General features: G+C 37.8%; 1 protein-coding gene across 6 annotated transcripts in view; it reads left to right on the top strand.

Moving 5' to 3' along the window:
• CC2D2A (coiled-coil and C2 domain containing 2A) overlaps positions 1–21,705 on the top strand; it is a 116,047-nt gene extending 94,342 nt beyond the window's left edge. For all 6 annotated transcript variants that reach the window (XM_046656590.1, XM_046656589.1, XM_046656591.1 and 3 more), the window contains 9 exons: positions 2,676–2,852; positions 5,606–5,809; positions 10,174–10,263; positions 12,005–12,118; positions 13,658–13,792; positions 16,449–16,571; positions 18,089–18,147; positions 19,951–20,128; positions 21,387–21,705. In XM_046656590.1, coding sequence (XP_046512546.1) covers positions 2,676–2,852; positions 5,606–5,809; positions 10,174–10,263; positions 12,005–12,118; positions 13,658–13,792; positions 16,449–16,571; positions 18,089–18,147; positions 19,951–20,128; positions 21,387–21,575 — 1,269 coding nt within the window. In that variant the 3' untranslated portion in view covers positions 21,576–21,705. The remainder of the gene's footprint in view (positions 1–2,675; positions 2,853–5,605; positions 5,810–10,173; positions 10,264–12,004; positions 12,119–13,657; positions 13,793–16,448; positions 16,572–18,088; positions 18,148–19,950; positions 20,129–21,386) is intronic.
• The last annotated feature ends 1,370 nt before the right edge of the window (positions 21,706–23,075 follow it).

The raw sequence follows: 23,075 nt of genomic DNA, 5'->3' as shown, positions 1-23,075 counted from the left end.
GGACAGTTAAAGATTCTGAAACGGCTTTAAGATCCCAGTATTAAATCCATGACAACAGGAGGCTTTGAACCACAGTCCGGTAGCTAAGCTCACACAGCTACAGAGGCTACGGTTTAATGCCACATGCAGTGACCACACTGAGCGAATGCTGTGTGGGACAGTCTCAAGCAAGACCAGGACCAAAACTCAAGTCTGAGAGGCTTGGATTGGTTGGATCAAGGATCATTTGGAATTGCAATCCTCCCTAGGCAAAAGGAACAGTCTATAGATGACACTGCAGTGATGTGCTTGTCCAAAAAATTTACATTTTCCTCTTTGAATAGATTTTTAATGAAAAAATTCTTTAAAAGCACATCATTTTGCAAATGAAACTGTCCGTGTTATTTGGCACTGCTGAATTTCATATTTGGAAGGGTACACAGAATTAATTATTCTACACCCCTTCTTGATCAATGAATCTCCTTTACTACATCCCAGTAATGTCCATTCCTCCTTAGAAGGCATATTCACTGAGAGTTTAAGTTTTGCTTGAGTGCTCCTAGAAACAGGGACCTCACTACCCAATGAGATAGTTTATTTTCTTTCTAATAGTTCTGTCATATCGCGCTTCCTTGAACTGTGCCATAATCCATGTGCTTCCCTGTAACTCCCATTCCTAGGTCCTGGTTTGGAGCTACACATAATAAGGAGAATCCTGATTCAGTAATAATAGTAGGAATAACCATATTTATCAGGCACATAAAATATACCTTTAATAGCTAGTTTATAATTAACCCTCACAACAACCCAATAGGCATTATTATCCCCATTTTATAGATGAAGAAGCATAAGCCTAGAAAGGTGAAGTAACTACTCAAATCCCAAAGGTTACAACAGAGTGAGGATTCAACTTTTACCAACTTCCAACAGGCTTACATTGCTTATCCCTGGGGAAGGAGATTAGTAAAAGAAGAGAGGACTTTTCAACTTTCTGGTTTATACATTTCAATATTGCTTTTGAGAATGGTTTTATTACATTTGTCATTTAAAAAGTTTTGTCTGACTCTAAAAGCTCATGCTCTTAAATATACCCACGGGGACATTTAGCAATGTCTGGAGGTATTTTTGGTTGTCACAAGTAGTGGGAGTGCAGCTGGCATCCAGTGTGTTGAGTCCAGGGATGCTGCCAACAGCCTACGGTGCACAGGACAGCCCCTACCACAAAGAATTACCTGCCCCCGTATATCAATAGTGCCCAGGCTGAGAAACTCTGTTTAGAATACTTACACTTAAAATATTTGGAGTCAGTGCCCATTCCCTCATTTGTTGTCTCTCTATTTTACAGACCAGATGTGCTCAGTTATTTCCACTGTACTTCACACGGCATGGTTTTTATATCCTTTTCTCCCTGTACCCTCTCATCTGACTGGGTACAGACTTTGGGGGAACTCCACCAATGTAAGGAGGAAAATAAACAACAGCTTACTTAATTCCTCCGTAGAAGGCATATTCACTGAAAGTTTAAGTTGTTTTCCTCTATTTCTCCTGAGACATAAATGCCACTAAAGACTGAAATAAAAATAACAGATTTTCTGTAAGTCTGTGAATTTCAAATTCCAGACCTGAATTGTTTTGTACTACCAGTCTTTAATAAATTTACTGTTGCTTTGACTATACAAAAGTAAAAACTTCTCCCTTTTTGAATCTCTACAGAAGTTAGGTCATTTTTACATAAGTGGCTTATAATCCATTCAGCCCACATTACTGAGCACCTGCTGTGTATAAAAAACTCTGCTATATATTGGAAAAGGCTGATACAAAAGGGAGGTGAAATTCCGATTCTATTCATAGAGAGCAATTATCTAGAAGAAAATGATAAATATGCACACAACTATTAAGTCTGTGTCAATGTAGGAAGTGAAAGAAAGAAACTATAGTCATGCACCACATAATGACAATGACGATGTTTCAGTCAGTGACCCATATACGACAGTGGCCCCATGAGATTAGTGCCATATAGCCTAGGTGTGTAGTAGGCTATACCATCTATGTTTGTGTAAGTAGATTCTACGATGTTCCTATGATGATGAAATCGTCTATGACACATTTCTCAGAACGTGTCTCTGTCATTAAGCGACACATGACTATATATGTGAGGCTGATGGAGATAACAAAATAATTCATGAAGGAGGTAACATCTGATCTGAGCCTTGAAAAATTGTTAAAATTCTGAAAGATGGAGACGGGAAGCTGGGGCATTCCAAAAAAGGGGAATGGCTGTCAGCCAACACTTACTGAGTGCTTACCACATGCCAGGCATTTTCCTTGGTGTTTTACATCTATTAATTCATTCAGCACACAGAACAACCCTACAAAGTAGGGACTATTATTGTCTCCTTTTTAGAAATGTACACGCTGAGGCACTTGGAGTTTAATCCAGGATTTGAACCCAGGCAACCTAGGGTTAGTATCAACTAGTACACACTCTGCTAAACCAAGAAAAGAAGGCAGGGAAATAGAGAGCCCTTTCTGTGAGAGCTTAGGGAGACAAGCTTAGAAAGAAGGGGTGGGCCTTGAACACCAGTCTGACCAGTCTTTACTGAATTCATCAGATAGACGATGAGGAGTTGACACTTGCCTTTGAACATCTGTTGGAAAACCACCAGGATGTTTACCAAGCTGTATTTCCTTCACAGATTGATGGGACATTTAAAATAGATACTCCCCCAGTTCTTCTGGGCTACAGTAAGGAGCGAAGTGTGGTTGCTGAGCGGGGTTTTGACCCTGTCCGAAGCCTAAGCGAAGGCTCCTACATCACCCTGTTCATCACCATGGAGCCTCAGCTGGTTCCTGGGGAGTCTGTTCGAGAAAAGGTAACTCTGCTTACACTTTGGAATCGCATATCTGATGTTAACGAAACGCGGAAAATGCTTACTAGGCTAGGCTTTTATAAACTCGGCCTGTATAGCACAAGCACAGGTTTCCTTACTTCGGTGTCCACTTATTGGACAGTGTCTTTTGGTTTGGACAGAATGAAGGTGAGAGAACAGCCTTGTGGATTTGTACTTCCTGTGAGCCAATAATTAGGTCAATCAGTATCTTAAACTCTTAGGCAGAGCAAACAAATATAAACATGCTCCTCTCTTAGAATCTTCTCAGTGGAAGCAATGAACATGGCAAACCAGAAAAGCAGATTGCTCTTTTATCTTGACATTGATTGGCAAGGATGCTTAAATACATTTCCATGTCTGACCTCACATCCCTGGTTGTGCTTTGCACTGAATCAATTCATAGGATCATTAAGCCACATGACCTTCAGGTGTCACCTCAATTCATTTTAGTGCGTTCAGACAGAAACAAATAAGTGTATGCACAAGTACTCTAATTTTGAATAGCTCTGGAAAAAAGAGTCTCCAGGACTTCCATTTGTTAGTAACTGTTTCCTGACCTTCACTGTTGGGAGATGCTTTCTTAATGTAACATACTTATGCATCATTGATGCATACTGCCCTCATTGGTTTTGGGAGAAGGTACAGATCATGAAATGATTATTATAAACTAACACAGTAATAACAACAACCACTACCACCAACATGTATTGGGTTCTTACTCTGTCCTCAGCACTATGTCAAACATTTGACATATGTTCTCTCCTTTAAGACTCACAGCTGTCTTGTACGGTGGGTCCCCAACTGAGAGACAAGGAAAATGAAGCCCAAGTATCCAGGTTCACCAAGGCAGTAAATGGCAGAGCTAACAATTAACTGTCTGTGTGATTTGAAATCATATGTATTCAACAAATATTTATGGAGCATCTTCTGTATGACAGGCATTTTTTAGGTATTGCGGACACAGCAGCCTAGAAAAGCAAATAAAAATTCTGTGGAGTTATATTCATGTGTAAGCCCAAGTTGTTAGCTACTTAACTATGCTGCATAGATTGTTATTATGCTGACTCTTTAGTTTATCCATTCGAATTAAGACTCAGATGGAGATGAAAAAATGAGCACATTCTTCTGTTTCTTTTTCAGTTTTACAATTTGGTTCACAGAGAAAAATACTGTCACTATTTCCCCTTTGCAAATGTTATTGGAAAAACAAATCGACTGAAATTCAAATTAATCTTACAGGCTAGCCTTTGTCACTAAAGCTGTGACAAGTATGTTCTCTACAAAACATGTTAGAATATATCTATTTCAGTTATATATGCATATTTCTAGGGAAATATATGCATTTCCCTAGAAAGGGGAAAATATATCCTGAATATTTTTCTTCCTGTGTACTTGTTATACTTCCTGTATAAACTCTTAACAAGAGAAAGCCACAAGCATGTTTACACACCAAAATACTCCCAGACAAAAGATGGTTTTGCTATTTCTATGTATTCTTAACAAAAGAAAAAGCGCTCCATCTTGAGGTGAGCTTCAAAACATGTGAAAGCTGTCTGTGACTGTGGCTGAAAGGCTGACAGCCAGAGACAACTTGCACCTGGCATGCTTCACAGGCTGTGACCTCCAGAGCTCTGAAACATAGCCCCCAAGTCCTGCAGCGTTCCTCACCTAAAGCCAGATAACTAGGCTGTCGGCTGCTGCCTTTGGTGGCATTTCACTGCCCCATTGTGGCTGTACAAAGCATTTCTCTTAGACCTCTAAAAGGAGGGCACAGGAAGCCCCTCTGGAGTGCAGATGGCTTGCCGCTATTTGGTCAAGAAGGCATGTGCCCAGATGGAACCCTGACGTCCTAAACACACAGTGGCAGAAAACGCCACTCAGTGATTCCCTTGCAGATTATTCAGGAAAGAGAAGTCCTCACCCTAAAATAATAGAGACCACAACCTGGAATTGTTTTTCCACTTACAGCAACTTCCAGGATTATCAGATTAGAGTCTTCCCTCCACCATTACCCCATATGGAACCATTTCCTATGATTTTTAAAAGGTATTTACTCATGGAATTGTCTAAAAACTCAGTAGCAACTCCTGAAACTCTTATTTTAACATCTCCTACTTTACAATATCTTGGTAAAAACAAGTTTTTAAAAACAGATTATTTCTGTAATAAAGTCTTCCTCTCATTTCTTTTCTCTTTTCTTTCTTGCCTCTGATAGACGAGTGACATGCTTAAAAAGGTACCAAGAATTTTGTTTTATCATTCATCAGTCAATAGTTATTAGGCTTTAACTAGCTGCTTTTGTCCATTTAACCTGAGTTGCTTAAGCTTTGCATTTGAGATGTTATATTTCTGAGCCCCTCTCCCCTCTAAAACCAACATCAAAATAATATAAAACTCTATTGCCTGGTCTCATCACTCAGAACTAGTACATCATAGTTTAATTTTTATAGGCTGTATTATTAATTCAACAGTTTCCATATGGCTGCTTGCCTGTTGAATACTTTCATTCAATCCTATGGAATATATTTTAAGTATTTAATGAATCCATCGAATTTTTAGATTCGAAATATAGTTAAATAAAGCTGCAGGGACACAAGGCCATGACAATTTTGTAAGGCGTCAATTGCACTTCCTAAAGCACACATTTAGTGCACGTTGACTGTGGGATCTGAGCAAGCTCTACTGTCTCTCTTGTAATCACACATAAGTTCCATGGAGTCTTTTTTTTTTTGAAGTTTGATTCTCAGGAAGATGAGAAGTTACTTCAAGCCACCGAGAAGTTTCAAGCTGAATGTGCCTTAAAGTTTCCAAATCGTCAGTGCCTTACAACAGTGATTGACATAAGTGGGAAAACCGTCTTTATTACTCGTTATCTCAAGCCTTTAAACCCCCCTCAGGAGCTCCTGAATGCCTACCCCAATAACCCACAGGCAACAGCAGTAAGTATTTCATAGCCAATCAGGGCTGGTGCTAAAAAGGTGTTAAAATTTCAATATATTGCCATTTTAATTACTATATTTCATAGTACTTAAGATAGCAACCATATCAAGATCATTAGAGATTAAAGTAATGATTAAAACTTTTTTAGTGCCATGAGGCTTACATTCTTTAGAAAAGTCTGAAGGTACCAAAGAGGATAATAATCCTTAGTTCCTTCTTTCAGTGAACAATTACTGAGTGCTTATTGTGTCTCTGGCACTCTATCGGGTGCCGGAAAGTTAACATTTTGAAGATGCTCTACACCTTCACAACGTCTAACGTAAATGTGTTGTCATTATGTGTTCTCATAACTTTGCTAGGATTTGAACCTAGGCCTCTGACTTCAGAACTCATGCACTTTCTACTATACCAAGATAACTATTCAGCATTATACTTAATGCTATAAGCATCACTGAATTAAAATTAGGCAGAAGTTATTTCCAAGATTTAAGTACATATAGCATTTAGGCCATCACCACAAAGCACATCCCTTACTGGGCTATTAAATATACATGCACCATTCACTGGCTGCAAAGCACCACACCCATCACCACCTCACATGAACAGAAGCCGTATGGTTAAGCATGCTATTCTTAAGTGAATGCTGTAACCCATAACTGTCTTTGGAGAGTGGATAGTATAGGGACTAATTACTGCTAATAGGTCATTAATATAGAAATTTGAGAACAGGCTAATGATATATCTATTTGCAAATACAGATATATTAAAAAAACTGTGTTCCACATTTCATTTACTTTTTTATTAATTGATTTTTACTGAAAACCATAATAGAGACTTCTCTGTAGTACAGTAGATATACAGAAAACTTACCCCATTAGAGAACACTTAAGAGTGATGAATAAAATATTTTAAACATTTTTAAAATCATGGTGGAAATAGAAAGAGACCAGAAACAACAAGAGAGTAAGATTCCATAAGGGTGAGGGTTTGAAACAGTGTTGGCTCTGAGGTCGTATGGTAATTCCTGATGCCTACAGCTGGGTTTCAATGGGCCACAAGGCTGTTGGCGACAGGAGTGAACGCCTGGTGCCAGAGCAGCCTGGAAGGCTGAATTAGAGACTCGGCTACAGAGTAGGGAGTCTTGAAGGATAATATCATCAGTGGGTAAACTAGGAAATACCCACCCTACAGCAGGAATCCTGCCTGTCTCAGCCTTGACTCTGGATAGAAGGGAAAAAAAAGAAAAGTCTCTCCTGAGAATTCCTAATCAGTAAGCTGTATTTACTCACATTTGGGACTGGAATTTACACTACCTGTATGACCCCAAAAAAATTTCAACAGAAAATTCAATTGAAAGTCTTCCCTGTTGGCAATGCCTCCCAGATCCCTGTCAGAAGCAAACACAAATCCTGCTAGAATAATGCCCTTTAAACTCAGTCTTAAAAAAATTCCACAAAAAAAGGGGCTGGCCCTGTGGCCAAGTGGTGAAGCTCACGCACTCTGCTTCAGCGGCCCAGGGTTTCACTGGTTCGGATCCTGGGCGCAGACATGGCACCGCTCATCAAGCCACGCTGAGGCAGCATCCCACATAGCAGAACCAGAAGGACCTGCAACTAGAATATACAACTATGTACTGGGGGCTTTGGGGAGAAGAAGAAGAAGAAAAAGAAAAAGACTGGCAACCGATGTTAGCTCAGGTGCCAATCTTTAAAAAAAAAAAAATTCCACAAAAACAGTTCCAAGCAACGTGACTATATAAAAGATCATCAGTGAAGAAGGTAAGAGTTAGCAGGAACAACACTTCAGAATCGGGTCTCAAAGATTCAGAATATAAAATAGATATGTTTACTAAGTTCAGAAATCTAGGGAATTGAAGGTATAACAAAAAGAACAGTAGACGATCAGAATCGACAGGAAGACTGTTAAAAGTTCCATATGGAACTTGTAGAAATAAAGGACTGAATAGTTAAAATTATAAATTAAACAGTTTAAACAAAACATTAAATACAGTTAAATACAGAACTAAGTCACAGACAGTTAAATACAGAGAAAACTAGTGAACTGGAATACACATGCAAAGAAATTACTTGGGATATAGTATAGCACAGAGATAGGAAAAAATGGAAGATTTAAAGGAATGGTTAAGAGACACAGAGGATGGAGGGAGGAGGACCAAATTGTGTATAAATGGAGAAAAGCAATATTCAAAGAAATAGAGCTGAGAATTTTGATGAAAGACAACAGTCTTTGATTATGAAGCCCAATGAATCCTAAGCAAGACGAATAAAAAGAAATTAAAATCTAAGCATATCATAGGGAACTATAAAGACAAAGATGATCTTAAAAGCAGTGAGAGACAAAACACAGATTATCTGCAGAACAATGATTAGACAATAGACTCTTTAGCTGCACAAATGAAGGCTAGAAAAGGGATAATATCTTCAAAAGGCAGAAAGAAAAGAGCTGTCAACTAGTAATTTCTATCCAGTGAAACTTTCTTTCACACAAACATTGGGAGAATTTACAACCAAAAGATCCTCACTTAAGGAATTTCTAATAAATACACTTCAAAGAGAAGAAAGACTCTCAAAAAAGAAAATCCTAGATGGAACACATAACACTAGCAAGGTACAGAAAACGGGAAATGTGTGAGTAAATCTGAACAAGCGTTGTCTTCATAGCAATAATAATGGCCATATGGGTGAAAAATCAGGACAGGACAAAATTCCTGGAAAAAAAAAAATGCATATATGTCAGGACAGGATTGATGAGAGTACTTTAATGCCCTTGTATTTACCAAGTTGAGGGCAAAGATATTTATTAACTTTAAAGTTAAATATTCACATCGAAATTCCTACATTAACCACTTAAAAGAATTTTTAAAAGTGAACATAACTTCCATTCTAGTAGAAGAAAAAACAATGAAATGAGGTGAAGAGAGTGGAGAGTGAAAAAAAAGAAACAGAAAAAGTGTGAAAAATAAAAAGCACAGAATAAGGTAGTAGAAATAGTCTAAATATTTAGCAATAATCACAAGCAAAGCAAAGAGATTAAACTTTTCAGTTAAAAGACAAAGACTGTCAAACTAGATTTTTAAAAGTGGAACTTGACAAGCTAATTCTAATATTTACATGGCAGTGCCAAGGGCCAAAGATAGGCAAGGCAATCCTGAAGAATAAGAACTCGGTGGGAAGATGTGCCATCCCATACACCCAGACAAATTATGAGACCCTAGTAATTAAGGTAAAATGTGTTGACACACGAATAACAAAAAGAAAAATGGAAGAGAAGAAAAAGTCCAGAATAGATCCACTCAAGTAAACCCAATCTATGACAAAGCTGGCACTGGAGATCAGCAAAGAAAAAGATCAGCTAGCACATAAATGGTACTGGGACCACTGGTTTTTCATAGGGAAAAAATAAAAATAGATTCCAACTTCACACCATTCAACTGCAGATAGACTGAAGACTTAAATATGAAAGGCATTTTTATCTTTATGACCTGAGATAGGAAGAATTTCTTAAACAAGATAGAAAAAAAGCACAGGCTATAAAGATAAAGGACGATAAATGTCACCACAGTAAAACTGAGAACTTGGTTTTATCGAAAGACATCACAAAGGAAACGAAAAGACAAGCTACAAATCAGGAGAGGATGTTTACAACATATATAATAGACAAAGGAATAGTAACTAGAATATATTAAAAACACCTATAAATCAACAAGAAACTGCGTGAAATACTTAAAATAGAAATTCACAGAAGTGAAAACATGAAAGGCCAATAAGTATACAAAAAGATGTTCAACCTCATTAAAAATTACACAAATAGGAGTTATAACTACAATGATGCCCAATCTTGGTTTCTAAATACTGTTACCTTCTAAAAGGAACTAGGGCTTCTTGGAGAAATGGCTGCTTTCAAGACTGGGCTATACAAAATGATCCTTGTTATACCAGAAAGTAAGGAAGTGCAAAAAAAGAAAAAAAAAAACCTGTTGTTATACCGTAAAGTAAGGAAGTGCAAAAAAAGAAAAAAAAAACAAACTGTTCTTATACCGGAAAGTAAGGAAGCGCAAAAAAAAAAAAAAAAAAAAACTGATGAGGACATTTCAAAGAGACTCAGAGCCAGTTTCTTCATCTGTAAAAGATGGACATAACAATGACCTTCCTTCTCGGATGTTTGGAGATGAGTAAATGAGATAATATTAACACAACATTCAGTTAGCACTTGGTGAGCATCAGTTTCATTTTGTACATATAAATGTTTGTGATATATGAAACTTTCTTGCAAGAAATGAGGTAGAGGATCCAGCTCTCTATTTTATTGAAAATTATTTTTTAAGCTAATTTTGTTTAAACAGGAACTGGTGGCTCGATATGTTTCATTGATTCCTTTCTTGCCTGACACTGTTTCATTTGCTGGCATCTGTGACCTATGGAGCACATCTGATGTAAGTGGTTCTCTCTCACAGATTTACTAGTTGGAGCTGACTTCATTGAATATTAGCTAAATGGCTTGCATCATTTTAAACTGCAACATTCATTAGTTGTTATAAAAATCGACTTGGCCATCTGTTTAGCAAGAGCTAAATTCTGAAGTATTTTTTTTTCTGGTTCAATCTGCCCAAAGTTGAGAATTTTAAAAAAGTATATTTGCACAAAGAATTTTTAAAAAAAACTTCAGATGTCTTAATGCTGATTTACCTTCCTAGTATTAACAGTACCCTAGTTTTGTTCATAAAAACTCAAAATTACATTCTATATTACATTTGGAAATTGTATATTCCTTAATTTGTGAACTTCTTAAGGCATGCCATGTCATCATTCATTCAGTATGTATTTCTTGGTCACTTATCACATATCAGACACTGTACTAAGTTCTAGTTATGAGTCAAATAAACATGGCCTCTGCCCTCACAGAAGTTACAATCTATGTATGTTACCTAAACTTCCAAATGGATCTTTGGTAGTATGAAACAAACATATACTATCATTGGTATTCATTCTGTTTCTGGATCTCGTGTTGTACTGTGTTTGCATAAAACTGAACTATGTTATACAACTCCCTTTGAAGGACAGCTCTAAACTGAAGAACACTTTAAATTTTTCATTCCCCAATGAAACAGTAAAATGCCTCTAATGGTGACAATTTTAGAGATAAAATTTCCACAACCTGGAGACATCTATAAGAATATATACAAAGAACAGAATAGTTCATGTGCTCTAGAGCCAGACTGGCTTTACCACTTCCTAGGTATTAAATGGGAAGATCAGAGTCCCTCCCTCAAAGGTTTGTTCTAGGATTAAATGACTTAATGCATACCATGTGCTTAAAACAGTGTGGGTGGGGAGGGATGTGAATAGACAGAGCCCAGAGGATTTTTAGGGTAGTAAAAATACTGTATGATACTATAATGATGGATACATGTCACTATACATTTGTCGAAACTCATAGAATGTACACCACCAAGAGTGAACCCTAATGTAATGATTATGATGTGTCAGTGTAGGTTTATCAGTTGTAACAAATGTACCAGATGTTGATAATGGGGGAGGCTGTAAATGTGTGGGGGCAGAGAGTAATATGGGAAATCCTTGTACCTTCTTCCCAACTTTGCTTTGAACCTAAAACTACTCTAAAAACTAGTGTTTTTTTAAAAAGTGTTTAGCACATAGTGAGCTATCAAATATAAATTCAAAAGGAAAAGTAAAACTTTGAAATCTCTCTCCCCTACCCCAATTGTAGTGTTAATTGATTCTAGAAATCCATGTCATAAGAGAAAACACCATTTTCACTAAAAGTGATCTTTTTAATGAATTATCAACACAGTATCAAAATTTGGGAAAATATTTTTAAAAAACATCTTATGGGGGTCAGCCCCATAGCCTAATAGGTAAGTTTGGTGCACTCTGTTTTGGCAGCCCAGGTTCAGCTCCCAGGAGTGGACCTACACCACTTGTCAGTGGCCATGCTGTGGCGGCAACCCACATACAAAATAGAGGAAGATTGGCACAGATGTTAGCTCAGGGTGACTCTTCCTCAACACAAAAAATAAAAATAAAAAAATAAATGTTAAAATACATCTTATACTTTAAGGGACTAATTTTAACAATGACTTTTTAAAATTCTGTATAGTCAATCCAGAATGAAGAGTCAATCAAAGCAACATGATTTTTTTTTCTTTTTCTCAGCAATTTCTTGATCTCCTGGCAGGAGATGAAGAAGAGCATGCAGTATTACTATGTAATTATTTTCTCTCCCTGGGTAAAAAGGCCTGGCTCATGATGGGCAATGCTATTCCTGAGGTAAGACCACGTAGGCCCACTCTAATAGAGCAGTGTACCTGTCTAAAATGGTTGTGTTATGTTCCAGATCATGGACAGGACTTATTTTCCTAACGATCCTTCGAGTAGCTAGGAAAGTGGCCCAGAGATTCCACAATAGGCAGAGAGAACCAGTAATAAGACATGAAATGGTTTTCTGTGGTACTCAGACCCTATGCAATGCTTCAAAACCCAGACCCCCACCGAGCTGTGTCCTTTCAGTATGAGCCCCTCCTACCCATGTTACCAAGAACTCTGATTCCCTTTAGTGATCTAGTGTTGTTCATGCTCAGGAGTGACAGGGATCCAAAAAAGTGTGGCAAGGTTAGGGATCTCCTCTCACGCCAGCTGCTGCTAAGGGCCTTTGCTACTAACCCAGCAGGCACAGGGGAATAAGGCAAATAACCACAGCAGCAAAGAAAAGAATGTTGGCAGCGATATTTTGATATTATCACTGTTATTTTTATTAGACTGGAGACTTAGAGACAATTAGAACCTGCTTCCCCAGCCCACCACAAATATCCTCCAAATAAATTTTGGGCACATTGGGTAATCTGGGGTACAAGTTTAGAAAATTCACTTAGATTAAAGCAGCTTATCCAAAGAATGTTTCAAAAAGAGGACACAAGGCTCTAGGAATCCTCAGGAATTCAATAGCATGGGGTGCTGCTAGGCAGGTAATATCATATCTGAATCCTAATTCATTCTCCATCACTGTCTTCCAGACAGCCTGGTACAAGGAAAAGAACACTGGGCTAGGAAGTCACAAGGCCTGGGTTCAAGGCTCTGCCCACTCCTCATGAGCTGTGTGACTCTAAGCAAGTCACTTCACAACTCTGAGCTTTATAATGAAACTGAGATAATAATTTTTGCCCTGCCTTCCCCAGAAGGCTATTGTGACCATCAAATGCAATCATACATGAGCAATAAATGAATAAATGCTCATTGTAAAAAAAGAATCCAATAATACATAAGTATTCCAAGTAAAAAGTCATGTGCCTCTTCAGGTTCCAACCCCCAATCCCACCTCCTCCTCAGGTGTATTCACTGGTAACAATTTGGTATGTATCCTTTCAAATCATCTTCTACGTATTTACATAGTTATAAATGCATATCACATGTTACTGTATTAGAAATGGAAGTAGTATTCAGCCATAATCAGCCTTCTAAATACTTAAACGGTAATCTTACTGACTATAAAAAGAAAATGCAGTGACTACTTATTTCCATTAATAATAGTTCTTCAGCCAATCTTAACATATATTGGTTGAGTAACATGATTACTATCCCTATTTGGTCACTACACTGCACTAGTAGCAGATGCAAGAATTTTGCAAAAACAAACATTTGATTTTGTATCTTAAATGCAGCACAACCCAGAACTTCAAACTAATTTTCACCATTAGCCATGGATTTTACAAATTAGGGGACCAACTAAAATAATGAATTATCTGTGCAAATTACACTTGATCTTAACTGCATAATTAGTTGGAAACTGTTTTAATGGCTATTTTCCTTCAGGGTCCAACTGCCTATGTGCTAACTCGGGAGCAAAGTCACTATTTAATATGGAATCCCTGCAGTGGACATTTTTATGGACAATTTGATACATTCTGTCCCTTAAAAAGTGTGGGCTGTTTAATAGGCCCTGATAATGTAAGTATTACCATCTCCTCTTAAATATGGTTGGTTGAGTGTTGCTTTGTTTAAAATTTACCTAGTGATTTAAATAATATTTTATGTATCAAAAAAAATTTATATAAACATATACAATTAAAAAGAAATGTAGTGTTACGCACAGTGGCAGTACTGTCCTAAATAAAACACTTCATTGAATTAGTCACCTGACCTGTGGAGAAGCAGAATGAGGTTAAAGAAAGAATACAGGATTTAGATTCAGAGAACCTGAGTTCTCTTAAAACAATTTCTTGATTTGGATTCCAAGTATTGAGGCCTCCTACCTCACTGGCTGCCACTTCTCTGTATCCTTTGCTGTTTTTTCCTTATTTCTCTGAATTTGAAAAATCAGAGATCTTCAAAGTTCAAGTTCATCAAACCTCTTTTCTATTTATACTTCATCTCTAAGAACATATATATGCTGATCCCCAAATTTACGTCTCCAGCTCACCTAGCTCCTAGAACTTCAGACTCAAATATCCAACAACCTCCTCAACATCTTCTTATAGATGTCAGATAGACATCTCAAATTTAACATGCCCAATTCGAACTCCTGATTTCCTTTTGCAGTCTTTCAAATCTCAATAAATGGCAACTCCCTCAGTCCAGTTACTTAGGTCGAAATCTTTGGAGTCCTCTTTGATTCCTTTCTCTTTCTCCCACATCCAATCCATCAGCAAATCCCAATGGCTCTACCTTCACAGTATATGCAGAATCCAACCACAGCCCCCCACTTTCACCGCTACCATTTTGGTCCACACTACTGTCGCTGTCACCTGGATTTTTCAAAATAGCCTCCTAACTGGAGACTTCTCTACTTGCCCCTACTCCCTTCTGTCTAGTCTCAAAACAGCAAAGAATATTCCTGTTAAAATGGAATGCAAATTATGTCACTCCTCTGCTTAAAATACTCTAATGGCTTCCTAGCTCACTCTAGAGTCATAGCCTAAATCTTTGATGGTCCACAAGGCCTTCTATAACATGACAGCACCCTGCCCCCCTATCCTCCAGAGATCTCCTCTCTTACTTGCTCACTCCTCTAAAGCCACTAGGTCTTCCTTGCTGTTCCTCAAACACATCAAGCACACTTTGCATTTGCTGTTTCCTCTGCATAGATGACTCCTCCCCTTACTGGATATCTTCACAGATTTCTCCCTCACTTCTTGCATTTCTGATCAAATGTCATCATTCCAGTGAGCACTTCCCTGCCCACACTGAAATTTCATCTCTTCCCACAGAGTTTTCTCCACAGCTCTTGTATTGTTAGCTACTGCCACAATAAAGATAGTAAAAACTCATCCCCAAACTAAATGGCTTCAAACATCTGTTCTCATGGTTCTGTAGGTCAGCTGGGAAGGCTCTGCTGATCTAGGCTGAGAAAGCTCTGCTTCATGTGTGTTTATTCTAGGACTCAGGGCAATGACAATGACAGAGGCACAAGAGGGCAGCCAGGAACACACACTGACACTTCTGTCCCATTCTACTGACCAAAAGTCAAGGAGCAGGGAAATACACGTCTGCCCTTTTACTCAGAGGAAGTGCAAAGTAACATAGCAAAGGATTTGGGTATGGGAAGGGTTAAAGAATAGGAACCAATGATACAATCTACTGCCTCACGTAGCATTATCTGATACCCCATGTATTTACTTATTTGTTTGTGCTATCTCACTAGCTACTGCATGAGGGTTGGGACTCTGTTCATTCACTACTTTACCCCCAGTGACTAGAACTGAGCCTGAAGATAGCAGGTACTTGATAAATACGTTGAATGGACAAATTTGCCACTCATTCACACGGTCATTCAGTATACCTACTATATGACAGGAGCTATGCTAGATGCTAAAGATACAATGGTGAATAAGACACATGGCGAATGTTCTTAAGGCAACAATCTATTGAAGGGACAGGTGAATAGACAGGTAATTATAAAAAATGATAAATACTAATAATAGTAATAAAATAGCTAACAATTATTAATCACTTACTATGTACCAGGCATTGTTCTAAGAGGTACAGATGAATTAACAATTTAATCTGCTCAGCAACCTGATGAGGTGGATACTATTATCTACTCTATAGAGGAGGAAACTGAGGCGCACAGAAGTTAAATAAATCGTCCAAGGTCACAGTTAGTAAATGTTGGAGCCAGAATTCAAATGCAAGTGGTCTGCTTCCAGATCCAACCTGCTACACTGCCTCAACAAGACAGGTGCTATCTCAGACATTACAGAGTGCTGTGGAAGCAAAGGTGGACACCTAACACAATTGGAGGCTTGGAAGAGCAGAGTTAGAAAAGGCTAGCCTGAGAAAGGAGTGGCCTTGTCTGGTTTCTCCTAAAAGATTTTGACTCTCTTATCATCAGGAACTGTCTTATTTCATCAACCTACAATTAATAGTACAGTGCACCTCAACTTCAGATTTAAAAGGGGTGAAAAAATGGCCAATGACAAGTATATGATGTCACGGATTATAAAATGCATACTGGCTTTACAAATCGAAATATGACAAAAAATGTGCATCCTGCATGTCCTCTTGCTGTCTCTGCTTACTCTTTCTATACATACAGGCACACACACACACAGACACATGTATATATCTGCTTACCATATATGCTAATGTAGTCCTGTCTTTTTAGATTTGGTTTAATATTCAACGACATGATTCCCCACTGAGGATAAATTTTGACATCACCAAGCCCAAGCTATGGAAATCTTTCTTCTCAAGAAGCCTTCCATATCCTGGCCTTTCCAGTGTCCAGGTATAATTCTCTTACTAACAATTAAGCATAAACAAAGAAAGTGAGGAATCTGAAATCATCATACTGGGTAGGCAGATATTTTTTGATGCTTAATTCTACTTCTAGATATTTAGTCTAGAATAATATGTTTTTCAAGCTTAGTTAAGCCCAACTCACAATAAGAAATTACCGTGATATCATGAACCAGTGTACACATATGTGAAAGAAAAGTTTTGATGTAAGGAGTCCCATAACATAAAAAGTACCACAAAATATAATCCATTTAATTTTTTAAATAGTGGTCTCGATTCACTAAGTTAATTTCATTACTGCTGTTAAAACATGAAATCAAACTGCAGGTCATGATCCACTAGGGGCCCATGAAATTAATTTAGAGGGTCCTGCCCAGTAGTAGGTTGTAAGTAGTAAGCATGAGAATTGTTTATTAAAACTTCTGTTTGATTAGCTTAGTTGATTAGTTTAATTTGATTTTGTTTGTGTATAGTGGGTGTGCAATATAAAATGTACTTTTTACCGTGATCCAAACCTTTCCCAAAAAAGATCTAAAAAACACCCCATAGAAATTCTCCCATGTGTACAAAGTGACATATACAAGACTTTTCATAGGAACACTGTTTCCAATAGCCTAAGAATTGGAAAGACATAAGGGATAAATTCTGTTATATAACAGAATATTTCATAGTAGTTACACAAGTGAATCAACATTAATGAATCTTAGTAAGCACTCTAGAAACATGTGTTTGCTATTATCTCTAAATACAATGTTACAGAAGAAAAAGCAAGTTGTATATTCACAGTATAAAACTATTACATAAAGTTTAGAGGGGCCAGCCCCATGGCCGAGCGGTTAAGTTCGCGCGCTCCACTTCAGCAGCCCAAGCTTTCGCCAGTTCGGATCCTGGGCGCGGATGTGGCACTGCTCATCAAGCCATGCTGAGGCAGCATCCCACATGCCACAACTAGAAGGAACCACAACTAAAAATACACAACTATGTACCAGGGGGCTTTGGGGGAGGAAAAGGAAAAAAATAAAATCTTTAAAGTTTAGAAAACACGCAAAACAATATAATATAGTTTAGGGGTACATGTATCTGTAATAAAATCATAAACACATTTTATTAATTTGCCTATCTCCACTGACTGTAATGTAAACTCCATGAGGGCAGGGATTTGTATTTATGACTATATCCCCATCACCTGTAAAAGTGCCTGGCACACAGTAGGTATTCAACATATGTTGAATCAAAGAATGCTGAAAAACAAATTCAGGTCATGGTTATTTCTGTGACGAGAGAGAAGGGAAATGAAATTGAGAAAGAACTACATAGCCCTATAATTTTTTCTGTGATACTTCACTTAAGGTGGATCACAGGTACACTAGTATCCATTATATTATCCTCTATAACTGAATGAATCTGAGATTTCATAATTTTTTTAAAAAAGATTTAGAACAGTATGTATAGCTATTCAAATTAAGTGTGATTTCTAGGATTTCTTAACTATTTTCTCTTTTATAGCCAGAAGAGCTAATCTACCAGCGCACAGACAAAGCGGCTGCAGCTGAGCTACAAGACAGGTCACATGACACCCTAAATCCCCAAGTCATCTGTCACTAGCAGTGCAACACCAAACTACATGACTCTCAGCCCAGATCAATGTGAAATAATTTGGGCAATTAAACTTTAATTCACGTTTATAGATACCAAGTACAGATGAGATGTGATCACTAAATCCCATGGCTCAGAAGGAGGCTTTAGCATCAGCATGGTGTGGTTCTAACAGAAGTGAACTCCGGCAATGATAGGTAGTTCTCCAAAAACTCTATGTCGGGTTAGAGCTCAACATCTGTGATGGGTCTTGTTCAGACACATCATAATCCTCAGCTTAAATACGCCTCTTTTGTCCAATTAGCGGCTTACTGAACTTCAGCTCGTTTATAAACCTATAGGAGAAGGCTGGTAAGAGCCTATTTTAGTCCCTATAATCCTTATAACTCTGTAAAACAGAATTTATTCTTCCGGTTTCACAAATGTGGAAACTGAGGCTCAGCAAGATCCACACACTTGTAAAGTGTTAGAGGGGGCTTCCGAGCCCAGCCAGATCTTTCTGATTTCAAAGCCTGCGTGCCCTTTACTGTATCAAGCTGTGTGAAGAACAGCATGTCAAATTACACCAGAATAAATGTGACGTTTTTTTAAGGTATTATTACTCGAAAACATCAATTTACTCAATTTCAATTTTCAAATAAAGCCTTGAGATCTCCACCTAGAACAACTGATTCCCCCAAAATTCCCTTTTGTTTCTTCTAATAGTTTCAGGATACTATTAGATTCATGTCATTTATTTCTCCAACATTGAGGAAGTGTAAGGGAATTCATCCATACTTTCTCACTCAGACCACCTTGAAACCCAAAACAAATGTAAGTGTTATATGCCAAAAGAGAAGCAGATCCTACAGCTATTGAGCAATGGGAAGCTGGCTGGGTCCCTAAATCCGTTTGGTTAAGGATGCACAAGAAGCTTCATTTAGAATGAGCAAGATGTCAAGTCAAATCCCAACTCCCCTGCCATTGTCAAATCACTTATCCTACCTCAAACTGTCCCCTCATAAATAAAATCAAAATATCCCCTACCTCACAGGGTTACTGTTAGGATTAAATAAAAATGTACAGCACTTAGCACAATACCTGGCAAATAAAGGCTCAAGAGATGGTAGCTATTTTCCCTTATTCTGTGTTTAAGCTTCACATCCTATGGATCCAATCCCTATCATATTAACTATGAAGCAGGATATCAAAAGTTAAGTTGCAATGATGATGGATACTTTAAAGGCAGTTTTAAGGCAATTTAAAAAAACAATCTTCATGAATAGAAGTCACAGGGGAAAGAATCAATGTTCGGTATTAATTGCCCTACAAACATCTGAAGCTTTCAACATAAACCCACCCCTTACGCCTGGGTCTAGTTTATCTGCCTGTCTATACGTTACCAATGAACAAAGTGATAAAACATTTCATGACATTAAAAAAGTCTTTTGCCAAATGTATTGAATTTGACTATCCCTCAGTTATTCAGTGCTTCCTTAAAATTTTGAGTTACATTTCAAGTATTTTATGGCCCTTAGGATATCATATCATTTCTGCTTACTATTGCCCACACCAACCATATGCAATTCTCAAGGGCAAGGATCACTTGTATTAATTTTTGAATCCTCAGAGATTAGCTCATATTGGGTACTAACTATTCCTAGTGAATGACAAGTCCACCAACAAAAATGTGGTTATGTAAGCACCTGAATCCCCACTGTATACAAACTGTATTTTTGTTTACAAGGGAAAAGTCAAATCAGCAAAAAATGGAGTTTATTTTTTATGAATAGGATTGAAAAAATACTAAAAGAAAAAATCATGGACTGGAGGCCACGCCATCTGACTCGGTGGAATAGGTACTGTACCTCCACACTACGCCACTTCTTGCCTCTGTTAGAAAGAAGTCAAGGAGAAGACGTAGAAGATGACCACAGAGCAGAACTGCTGAAACAGCTGGGAGACTACAGGGTAAGTACAAATGGCTCTAAATTGAGCTTGTGAATTTTGTTTCAAAATGGAAATTGCTCAGTAATGGGTTTTTGGAATCAAAATACCTACGTTCTCCCCGAAGTACACAGATGAAGTAGCATAGACTAAAAATGTGATTAAAAGTTCAAATCTCAGTCATTAAGCTATCGTTAAATAGCAAAATGCCTCTAGAAAATGAAAATATTTTTTATAAGAGGATCCTATGGAAAATACTTTTATGAAATACATTGCAAGTATTAATTGAAAACATCTGGCTAAATCCTTTTACACTCAACTGTGCATAAAGGTGAAAGCAACCACTCTCAGATTTTTTAAAAGGATACAATTTTATACTAATTGCTTTTCATTGCTAAGACAAATTCTCATTAATATATGACGTATCTTCTCTACTGCCTGTGGGTAGTGCTGTGCATTGACATCCTACAGCTGAATAATAAAACCTAGAAAGCAGTCTCAAACTAAGACAGTAAGCCTTGTTGGCTAAACAGTGTAAAGATTCACTGAATAAAATTTATCCTTTAATTAATCCCGGTTTTCAGCCAGGATGTTTTCAATTCAAGTAACATAAAACTTAGTTCAAACAGGCCTGAGCAATAAAAAGAATTTATTGGCTTACGTAGCTATCAGAGCTGTACTACTTTTCTGCAAATCTTCCCACTCTGCCCTCCTCCAATGGCATCCAGTGGATGTGATGGCATCATCCTCAGGCTGACTTTCTAGCAGGGACAAATGGCTGGAACAGATCCAGGCAGGGCTCACATGTGCACACATATTGTCCAAAGCAGGAGAGAGCATCCGTGCGCCATTATTCCTAAAGTTTCCTGAGACTCACTTTAATCACACAACCATCCCTGTAGATCAATCACTGTGGCCAGCAGGATAGAATGCATTGATTAGCTTAATCTAGGTCCCTGGAATTACATGGGTTACAAGGCAAACTAGGGACTATCAGGAAGAGCTTGGAAGGAAACATTGGAGGGTGGCTGGGTGACTAGCAGGTGGTTTACACATGAAGTCAATATGCTGGCAACTAAAACAAAAAAGACATTTAGCTCCTCTCCATTTTCTGTATTGCTAAAATATAGCTTAATAGAAAAACAGAAATAAATGACTGAGATCCAGAAGGAAAACTTATTAAGAATATTGAGTTGTGTACATTTACAATGAGAAAAAATATATAGTGACATCTTCAAGCTTCACTAATGACTACAAATCATGGTTCTTTCTTTTCCTTCAGTTCTCTGGATTTCCCCTTCACATGCCCTATTCTGAACTGAAGCCTTTAATTGAAGCTGTGTATAGCACTGGAGTACATAATATTGATGTTCCTAACGTTGAATTTGCTTTAGCTGTATATATCCACCCATATCCCAAAAATGTTCTGTCTGTTTGGATCTATGTTGCCTCCCTTATACGCAATAGGTAGCTCTTTCATTGTATACTCTTTATATCGTGTAAAAACTATAAGTAGGATATGAGAATATTTTTAAGTGATATTCATCACGTCGGAAAGAAAATATTGGCAAATAATGGAATAAAATTATCATTATTTTCAAACCGTGAAAAATAAGTGTTTTTATTAGTAGTCTGCCTTGTCTTTGCTACTTTGACCCTTAATTCAGCTGACACTAGCCACAGTTCCCACTTACACTATGAGCTTCATACCTTGATGCTTTTCTACTTGCTCACCTTCTACTTGGAAGGCCTTTCTTCGTTGCCGGTCCAGCAGAACCACAATCATACTTTCAAGACCCAATAAAACAACACAACTTTTCTGAGGGAAGGAGAAAGAACTTCGTAATATAAAATTTTTATTTTTAATGTTGAATACCTCATAATACCTTATCCTACAGAAATACTGAACAAGCATGCACATGCACATACATGCATACATATACACACACATACACCCACTGAAGCAATCAAGTATTTTAGAAAAAAAGGAATATATTTAAATATTCATCAAAAGGGAAGTAGTTTAAAAAATTAAGACATTGTTATGGACTGAATGTTTGTGTCCCCTAAAAATTCCTATCTTGAAACCCTAATCCCCTACGTAATGGTAGGGAGATGAGGCCTTTGGGAGGTAATTAGGTCTTGAGAGTGGAGCCCTCATGATGGGATTGGTGCCCTTATCCCTTTAAGAAGAGACAAGAGAAAGCCTGCTTCCTCTCTCTAGAACATGCGGGGATACAGTGAGAAGATGGCTGTCTGCAAACCAGAAAGAGAGTCTCACCAGAAACCAGATCTGCCAGCACCTTGACCCTGGACTTCTCAGCCTCCAAAACTGTGAAAACTAAATGTTTGCTGTTTAAACCACATAGTCTATGGTATTCTGTTACAGCAGCCCAAACTGACTAAGACAGACACATTCAGATAATGCTATACTAAGCAATTAAAAAGGACTAAATGTATGGTGCTGACATAGAAAGATGTATACAAAATAGAAATATGTAAACAGGGTTTCTCAACAACAACACTACTGACATCTTGGGGCAAGTAATTCTGTGTTGTGGAGGACTGTCCTGTGCATTGTAGGATGTTTAGCAGCATCACTGGCCTCTACCTACTAAATGCCAATTGCATCCTTCCCCTGTGTCAAGTTGTGACAACCAAAAATGTTTCCAGACACTGTCTAATGTCCTCTACAGGATTAACTGCCTCCAGTTGAGAACCGCTGACGTAGCTGGAATACGATCTCACTTAAAAAAAAAGAGGAACCAAATTAAGGAGAAACTTCACCTTTTCTTTATTCCCTTATGCCTTCCTCTGTCAAGTTATATTACAATTATGTTTTTACATGCCTCTGATACCTCTGCTGTGAACTCCAAGGAAGGGTTCAAGGACTGACCCATAACAGTCATTACCAATGTAACAATAGAGAGGTAGGATAGCATAGTGCTTAAGAGTATCAACTCTAGAGAAA

Source organism: Equus quagga, chromosome 3, assembly GCF_021613505.1.
Source record: "Equus quagga isolate Etosha38 chromosome 3, UCLA_HA_Equagga_1.0, whole genome shotgun sequence".
Lineage (NCBI taxonomy): Eukaryota > Metazoa > Chordata > Mammalia > Perissodactyla > Equidae > Equus > Equus quagga.
Note: the sequence above shows the minus strand (reverse complement) of the source record. Positions and strands in the feature narration are given on the sequence as shown.